At 44.2% G+C, this 8,807-nt stretch overlaps 1 protein-coding gene across 2 annotated transcripts in view; it reads right to left on the bottom strand.

The window, feature by feature from the left end:
- Positions 1–394: 394 nt before the first annotated feature.
- tdrd9 (tudor domain containing 9) overlaps positions 395–8,807 on the bottom strand; it is a 19,699-nt gene continuing 11,286 nt past the window's right edge. For both annotated transcript variants that reach the window (XM_020054170.3, XM_010878839.4), the window contains exons 16-33: positions 8,542–8,605; positions 8,334–8,442; positions 8,135–8,188; positions 7,930–8,046; positions 7,266–7,373; positions 6,633–6,733; positions 6,152–6,325; positions 4,503–4,614; positions 4,108–4,326; positions 3,904–3,993; positions 3,295–3,552; positions 2,913–3,080; positions 2,553–2,623; positions 2,356–2,465; positions 2,150–2,246; positions 1,865–2,003; positions 1,561–1,752; positions 395–771 (exon numbers count right to left, since the gene is read on the bottom strand). In XM_020054170.3, the coding sequence (XP_019909729.1) occupies positions 673–771; positions 1,561–1,752; positions 1,865–2,003; positions 2,150–2,246; positions 2,356–2,465; positions 2,553–2,623; positions 2,913–3,080; positions 3,295–3,552; positions 3,904–3,993; positions 4,108–4,326; positions 4,503–4,614; positions 6,152–6,325; positions 6,633–6,733; positions 7,266–7,373; positions 7,930–8,046; positions 8,135–8,188; positions 8,334–8,442; positions 8,542–8,605 (2,282 nt within the window). In that variant the 3' untranslated portion in view covers positions 395–672. The remainder of the gene's footprint in view (positions 772–1,560; positions 1,753–1,864; positions 2,004–2,149; positions 2,247–2,355; positions 2,466–2,552; positions 2,624–2,912; positions 3,081–3,294; positions 3,553–3,903; positions 3,994–4,107; positions 4,327–4,502; positions 4,615–6,151; positions 6,326–6,632; positions 6,734–7,265; positions 7,374–7,929; positions 8,047–8,134; positions 8,189–8,333; positions 8,443–8,541; positions 8,606–8,807) is intronic.

Genomic DNA, 8,807 nt, shown 5'->3' with positions numbered 1-8,807 from the left:
TTTTTTAGATAAACTGCTAAGAATAGGGTCCAAAGATGAAACCGTCTTAAAGCCATCTTGTCTTGAGTTATAAATATGACTTGAGGTGTTAATGTTTTGTAAGGGTACATCCAACACTGGGAAAATCTCCAAAAGGATTTGAAATGGCATTCTATAAATACACACAGATTCCTTCGGCTACAGAACCCCCTTCTATCCTGCATGCATTCATTTTGAGTAACTTGGTTTTCAGGACAATTACAAAGTATTCCTGAGTTTGAATGGAGACTGACAGGTCTAGTTTGTTCTAAGCAAATGTATTTAGTTAAACATCAGACACCAGAAAGATGACGCTATGGCAGCACCTTACAGATTCAAATAAACAGTAAATTAAGTACAGTATGGAACTAAAACCTTCAGACTTCAAGTCAGATGTATTTATACAAAAAATGCAGATCATTGCATGAATATTAGGATAAAAGGAAAATATAACTACACCAGCACAGCACCAGCAAAGCTGAACGACATTAACATAACACCAGACACAAGGAGCACTGTCTATCAGGACCATGAGTAAAACATCACATTGTCCCCCCAGAAGGATACCATAAGCAAACATTTGGCAAAACATGAATACCAAGTGAAAACAGGAAACTATGCCGTGGTTTTTGTCTGCTGGTTCAGAATGACTTCTCACATGTTGAGTAGTGTGACAGGGTGTAATTGGAACAAGACCGCTCTGTTCTTTTTATCTTCCTTCTGGACAATTTCCATCTTCTGACTGGGATCCACCTGCACGCCACCAAAATGGTCACAATGGTTTTAACACTTGGAATTTTAACAAAGCATAGGCTTCATGTTCTTTAGCTGAGGATGGATCAATTGAATTTGGGAAAAACAACTTTACACCATGAATTCAATACACCTGTCTTACCATTACTAGCCTAGGTAAATATGACAGAACACATTTTCATTGTCAGCAACAACCTGCTAGCAATTAGGGTTAACTGTAGTGCTGAAAGGACAAAGGTGCCCTAATATTGGCATTGGAGACACTGATGCCTTACAACATGATGTTTAAGAAATTCCACCCATGTTAAAGCAACTCTGGCCCATTCTTCCACATTAGCCAATCAAATATCACACTAACATATAAGCTTCTCTATTGGTTTATTGTCAGGAGGCTGCAGTTAGTCAAAAGGTTACGGCAGGTAACCAGTAACCAAAAGGTTGCCAGAGTAAATCCTAAGATGGCAAGGGGAAACATTTACATTACACAGAATGTCTAAGTCACTGGAAGTAAAATGTTAACGTTAAAGCAAATTAGACACGTTTGCATAGCAGCCTGCACTTCAACTGTCCATTTTAGGGTTATGGTTAGGATTCCTTTTTCTCACGCTCGCTTACACATTTGATATTTGAATTGATGATGCAGACAAACAAACAGAGTTGCTCAAACCTAAGCAGAGTCTGTTAAACCTCATCCTGGGAGGCAGCAGCACCTCCCTCGGGGTCATTTCAGAAAGACAGAGTCCGGCGAGCGGCTCTGGGACAGAACACTAGGCCACCCAACTGCCATACCTGGTTCCATTTGTTGGGTTCCTCATGGAACACCGGAACAACGTCTGCTCGTGGGGGGGACTTCGTAAACAACCTCATGAGGCGTTCGCGGCAGTCGTTCTGCAGGCTGTTGATCCTGTCCGGCCCCAGGTGCAAAGGGCCGTTGGGCCCCTCGCACACCAGACGGTTGATGGCGCCACGCAGCGCATTGACCTGATCCAACAGAAAACACCCTGGTTATGCGTGGAAACGCTTGCGTTTCCCAACATGTGACACATGAGGACATGAAGCGTGTCCGAGGCAGGAACTGATGGCTGTCAGGTACCTCGGTGATGTCCTCTACATCGAATCTGACATCGAAGGAGAGCTCCATGTCACGTTCAGGCAGGACAGCTTCTCGAGAATGGACATTCCACCCCAGACCACAGAGGGCGCCAGTGTAGCTGGTCCTGTCCTCGTTGGTGCTGCAGAGAACAGAACAGAAGTTCATAACTAAATGCATCATTTAAACACGTTTATTTCTGTTAACACCCTTTAATAACAAATGCCCATAATTCCACATGGGAGGGAGTTGTTTAACGTGAATGCATTGAGAAGAACACTATCTGACCGTAGCTCTATGACAGGGGAGAAGAGCATGGTGAGGAGGGCTGGCAGGCCATGAATGTGAGGCATTAGTGTGGTCTCCCTCAGTAGAATATATGTGCCTAGAGCAGCACAAACATGAATAAATGGTTATAACAAATACAAACATTTCTGGTAGAGTTGACCCTTATTCTAGTGTGCTTATTATATCCTAGATCCCTTTCCAGTTACCATTGGCACTGACAGACACGGAACCAGCCACCAGCATCCTCTGATGGCTGTCCTGAGGCCTCTCGTTTAATGCCACCGAGTTGATGCTGTCTTTTTCTATGAGCACCGACCTGGAAGCAGTTAGCACACATTCATTAGCATTGGGATATACTGTAGTGTCACCAACCCCCAACCCGATTCAGCCGGCACTGACTAACCTGTAGTGAGTGGCTTTGTTAAAGCTGTGGAAGTGGACTTTGTGAGGGCTGGATGGACCGTGCACAGGAACCTATGGGAAACACCATTGACTACACTCAGCATGAAGACTCACACACCGCTCAGTCACTCACATTCATGCTTTACATGTTAAATGACAGGAAAGACATTCCCCAGACAAATATTGCATCCCAGGAACTCCCGACAGGAAGGCGTGGCCCTGGCCCATAGCCACTTACACACTGTAGAACAAAATGTACACCAGCTCACACACCACCAAAATGGCTCTACCCTCTGGACAGAATTCAGAATGACAACGATGCCATCTGGTGGTGAGTCGGCAGTTTGGCCTATGGTCTTGCCTTGGTTTTCAGAGAGGACTGGCTAGTCTTTGAGAAGGACTGGAGCAGACTGTCGATGAGCTGCTTCTCCTCCTCCTTGCGGGTGTTCCAGGAGCTGCTGGTAGTGTTGGGGGTGAAGGTGCCATCCTGCATGTCTTTGTAAAGAGACAACAGCACATCGTGGCTCTGCTGCAGGACACACAGAACCACACAGCACTGTCAGCGCCACAGCCCCGCCCCCTGTTCCCACCGCTGGACAGCCAGCAACGAAGGATTTATGTAAACAGCCAAGCCCGACCAGAACGCCATCACTGAACACAACGCCTGAAAGGGACGGATGACACCTCGTGAATCCGCAGTGTTCAACAGAAAGTATGCCCGTCTGTGGTTCTTTCCGTGGTACCTTGGATTCAAAGCTCTCCTCAGCACTGATGGCATGTCCCTGCTGTATCATGATGTCAGCCACGCTGGAGGTGCCGCTGTCCGTGGTGATGAGCAGCTCCACCCGCATTACTCCGTGCAGGATGGAGAACAGTGAGACGAGGAGCGAGCGGCCGTTTACCAGCGTGATGAATTGGTTGCGTGCACGGCTGCTCCACTGGTCCCCAGAGATCATAGACTGAGCAGAGGGAAGCATCCCGGCGATCTGGAACTCCTTGGCCTGGGAGGTCGACACAGAGCAGATCGCAGTTACAATAGTCCTGAATTCATTCTCATCTCTAGCAAAGATGTGGCCCAAATAGGGATGGATCACAAAGACATGGCGCTTAAATAAAATACTTTGAAGCTCTACCTAGTTCTCTTCAAGCCTACAGATTTCTGCCCGATCTGACCCGGGCAAACTACAGTCAGCTGGGGGGGGGGGGGGGGGGTTTAAGTTGTGGTTTATTTGTACACTGCAAATAAACCACAACTAACCCCCGAAAATAGTGTATTTGAAAATTATAAATTAATACTTAACATTGAGACACAACCGTCCATTTCCCTCTTAAATATATAAATCTAAATGTACCTGGAATTGGTGGGCCATGATATCAGCCGGTAGCTCCCTCAGACAGCTGCACGACACCAGGCTGGTGTTGCCAAAGTCCAAGAAGAACACCTAGTGCATTCAGAAGGTACATACTTCACACCGCTAAATGACAATAACTGCAACGGTCAAATAATCTGTGTTCAATGCGTATGAAAGTGGACGCCAGCGAGCATGAGCCTGTACCTCCACGGAGCTGCCACGGACATGCAGGACCTTGGCACGATAGTAGTAGAGGCCCTGCTCATTGCCCTCAGAAAAAGGCGCCAGGCACAGCAGGTTTGGGTAGAGGGAGGCAGGAATTGGACAAAGCTCACGAGAATTAATCTCCGATGTCAGGTTACGCTGCTTCGCAATGCTGGCCTCGTCTGCTTGGAAGCCCCAGAAGTGACCCACTTCCACCACCTGTGGAGCCGTGACGAAGGGGTTACCCGTGGTAACCTCTGGCACTGATGACTCAGTGTCTACCATACGGTGGACGGAAATGCTTGTGGTTTTTAATATGAATCTGAAGGAAAGGGACCAAGACAATTAATTCCCAGAACAAGAACTGAAAGGACAGTCTTGGCTTGATGACTAACTTCTGTGACGTTGACCACAAAGATACGATTAGTGGGCAGCTTGTCTGGGTCGATGGCACTGCTCAACACCCCCACTGGGTAGACAGAGTTATTCTGAAAGTCCACATTCACCCTGCAAACCACAGAACAGAAAGGGTAATGCATACATTTTTGACAATTTGAGTAGTTTCCAAGACCACTAGACAGTAATGGTGGGAGACTACACAGTTTTGCGTGTCATAACAGACAAAGGCAATGATCCTGAAAACAGTAACTCACTGGCAGTCAAGGAGACCTGCAATGCAAAATACATATTCTTACTTGAAATAAAGGCTTAATCAAGGGACCAGGATTGAGGATTTTATTACATCCAAGAAAAATAATATTGGAAATCTAATTATAGCCTATTGACAGAATTTCTTAACCAAAACAGAGAAACAGGTGGTGAAAAGAACACTTTAAAGAGCATTTACAGGCTACTCAAACTTCCATGACAAAAAATTCCAGTCAGATGAGAAAGACTTACAACCCAGGTAGGAACCTTACATTGCAAATCAACTGTGGCACCAGCGAATAATTTAGCCAACTTTTCTCTTAAGCTTCCAACCTCAATGGATGACCATAGCTCTAAGACACTTCGTGTCCCATTAGGGGACTCCAATGACATAGCACAAACCTTGGAAAAGTCTACAAGCTTTGCAACTGTTAACTTTGAGAGAAAACATAGATATGATTCTAAAACACCTGTACAGAAGAACCTACTGACAGTAATAAATGTATTGGTTATATGACTATGTACATATTTTTTCAGGGCCCGTCTTACCTAGCAACATTATTCTTCAAGTCTTGTGAAGAGTAATGTTAGGTGTAAAAATCTTAAGTGAAGAAAAAAAAAATCAACGAGGCCTATTTACAATTATGTGTCTGGATGGCAAAAATATGATTCTAATTTAAGCTTTGAACCTTGTTACTTAAAGCCTGAATAAAGCGATCATTCTATGATCAAAACTAGTTTTCAGCAGGCTGCTAAGAGGCATATTGAATGTTTAAAAAAGGACTCTTACAAAGGAAGAGGCAGTCTGAGTAGCAGGAGGTCTTCTGGGGGATTTGTGTGGGTCTAACAAATTATGAACGAAATGTTGGACGATTAAGATGGTCTCATCCCCTTAAACAAGAGTTTTGAAAATAATGACATTTAAATGAGTTAATGTTAAGAGCTCTTAATTAAAACCAAAACACAGTGCGTGTTTAGTGAGTCTATGACAATGACCCAGAGCAACGTAACTCACTCTCATGACAGCCTTGTCTTTGAATGTGTGTTAGGAGTCTGGCTCTGCCCAAATGTCCCCAGTGGACGTGTGATGCCTGTGGAGGGTCAACCAGAGTACCAGCCCGTCAGCTTACATCAAGGCCTAGTGTGGAGTGGTGCAGCATGGAGTCAGGCTGGGCCGAGGTACGCTTAGGGCCCACACATCTCAAACCCAGACACCATACGCCACCTCCACCCGCTGAAGAGGTTTCTACTTTACTAAATAAACGTCCCTAGAAAGGTCGGGGGTTATACGTTACACCTATTAAGATTATAGTATTTTGTAGCAAACGAGAGAGTTCAAACCCCAGCTCCGAGAAGAGTGCATAATTAGTAAGAAGGACGTATGCGGTCTCCCTACCGAGCGTATCTCAGATGACCGACGATCCTGCCCCCAGAGCGAGCCTCCACCTCGTCACTGGAGTGCACCAACAGGTCCAGGGGGTGTCTCTGATGGGCCAGGAAGAGTGCCAGAGACACCTCTGGGAGCACCACTGAACCCCTGGCAGCGGTCCGGTAGAACTCCACATGCCCTCTGAACACACAAAACATCCCGTTGATCGGTCTCATCAACTGTGGGTCAGTAGTTCTAAATGGAGCCCGGAGACCCGGACTACTGATGATTCTTCTCTAGCTGTTAGTTAAATTCACTCTCCTGCTCTCCCAGCTCTAAAAAAGTCCCTGATTAGAGGGTTAAACTGAAAAAACATCAGCACTCTAGGTTTTAAAGATCAGAGTTGTGAACCAATACTGTAAGCAACCATTCAGGTAGAATTTATGAAACAGGTAAGGGGATTCATGTTGAAGTTGGTTATGTAGTTAACGTTTGATTAGTTTATTACCTTGATCCATCAAAGGCTATGGACTTGACCTGGCCACACTGGCGAAATAGAGACTGCAGCTGCTTGTAATACAGGAAACTGTAGGGAGGCAGGTTCCTCACCTGAGACCAGACAGTCATGGAGCTTGTCAGTACGTTAATACATCATACAATGCTTGTTAAATGTAGTGAAATTATAGCCACTTTGTTCAATCAGCTGATTGTTAATAGCATATTCTCTGAAGCAGTTGCAAATGTCAGTTTTTCATGGTTGGAATTATATTATTTTTATTCTGAAAACACTTGCGAGGCCTCATCTATTAACCGTGACATTTAAAAATATTCACCCCCTTTTCCATGATACAACATTGAAATCGAGTTTTTGCCACTGATCCAAAAAATATCCATTATGTCCAGGTGAAAAATGTAATTGGCAAATTGTTCTAGATTCAAAATTCAACAAATTTGTTCCCAATTAACAAAATATATAGTAAACGTTCTGAAGTAATATTTTGTTGCAAATAAAGCCAACTAGACAATATTAAAGACAATATTGCGATATTGTCAAAATTATAAATTGCCAAAGGCAATATGACAATACGATGTAACTGTATCATTATCTCCCCCACCATCACTTGGAGAAACGGCATCGTACCAGCACGGTTGTTTTGGGATCATGGCCAGACAGGTCTTTGGAGGCTAGCTCCTCATCCATTTCCCCCTGGGCAAAGTAGTTGGGGTAGTAGGCGCCAGCTATAACCACCTGAATAAAAGGCAGGGCCTACAGTGTTAGCAGTCTGTATAGAGCTCATTAGAATAGGTAATATAGCATCATAATCATACACTCTAAGTTGGTAAACAGCATTGATTTGGCTCTGTATGCTCAAAGGAGGCCTATTTAATCTGACGACAATTTCTTGCTGAGCAACAACCTCACTCTAATTCAATTCAAGGAGTATTGCCCATTCAGTTGAGTAAGTCTCTAAATCAAAGGGGATGCAAATAATAGCCATTAAAAAAAACTATTTTTAAACACCAATTCAAGCTAGGTAGCTAGCTGCCTCTGACTACATGCCGGGATTGCTTCAGATAAATTATGAAAAATAGCAAACCCAGAAACAGGTGTTTTTTTTTGAGAAACACTTTGGTTTGTTTGGTGTTCCCATCCATAGCGCAGAGATTTTCAGGTGTAGGGACTGGTATTAGGTGGAAGCAAAATCTTGATCTGTAGAACATGAGTTCCACAATGTGTACAGCAGATGACTTTCTTTTTGTGAAACCATTCAGCTCCAGAATGATGGTACGAGCCTTTGTCTCACCTGCAGGATGAAAAGCTGCTTATAAATGCTGGAGTAGTCCATGGGCTCTGGGTTCTCAATAACATGCATGTTGAACTGTGACACTCGCTTCTTCAGATCCTCATAGAGCTCAGCCACCTGGGGTTCATAGACAAACATGGGATCAGGTCAGGACATCAGAGACTGCGGTCAACTGGCGCGTTAGGCAAGATGCTTGTTTCTAAACCTCTCTGATCCTCTTGATCTGGATGCAGTTCTCCTTTCCCCACTCCAGTTCATCCTGGGAGTTGGGAAAGAAAAAACATACCTTACTGAGTGCATTTCAGTAGATGCATTTATGCCTTGAGGTACCTCCTTTATTAAATACACATCTATTGAAAATCCATATTGGAAGTTTACATACATATCAAAATGTGAATACTAACCTTTGGGTGCCTCAACTCTCCTTTGCTTCTGGAAGCGTGCCACGCCTTGAACGCATTGACGAAAGCTATGTGATCACTCGGAACACCGTTGGCAAAGGACAGCTTGCTCCTGAACACCCCAACATGAAACAGAGAGCAGGGACTGTAGTGTTACAATGCCCCTCGTTTGCTGAGAGAGAGAGGTGTGCATCTTCATATGCCGACTCACCTGTAGCCTGCCAACAGCTGTAGGGTGGGCATGGCAAAGAAACTCTTCAGAGACAGGGAGGCGGCTAAAAAAGACACATGGAGATGTATTGACCCTACACACCTACACATACAGTCGTACTTGGACGCAGGTCCGTGAGTGAAATTTCAACAACTTTTAAGGTAACCCAATTACTTTGAAACAATTTGTGCAATTAAAATAAACTTAATTCTGTATTTATGCAAAATATTTTATATCCCTAACCTTTATAAAATGGTTAAAATTAG

This window comes from Esox lucius, chromosome 15 (genome assembly GCF_011004845.1).
Source record: "Esox lucius isolate fEsoLuc1 chromosome 15, fEsoLuc1.pri, whole genome shotgun sequence".
Lineage (NCBI taxonomy): Eukaryota > Metazoa > Chordata > Actinopteri > Esociformes > Esocidae > Esox > Esox lucius.
The sequence above is the reverse complement of the archived record's forward strand: the minus strand, read 5'-3'. Positions and strand labels throughout refer to the sequence as shown.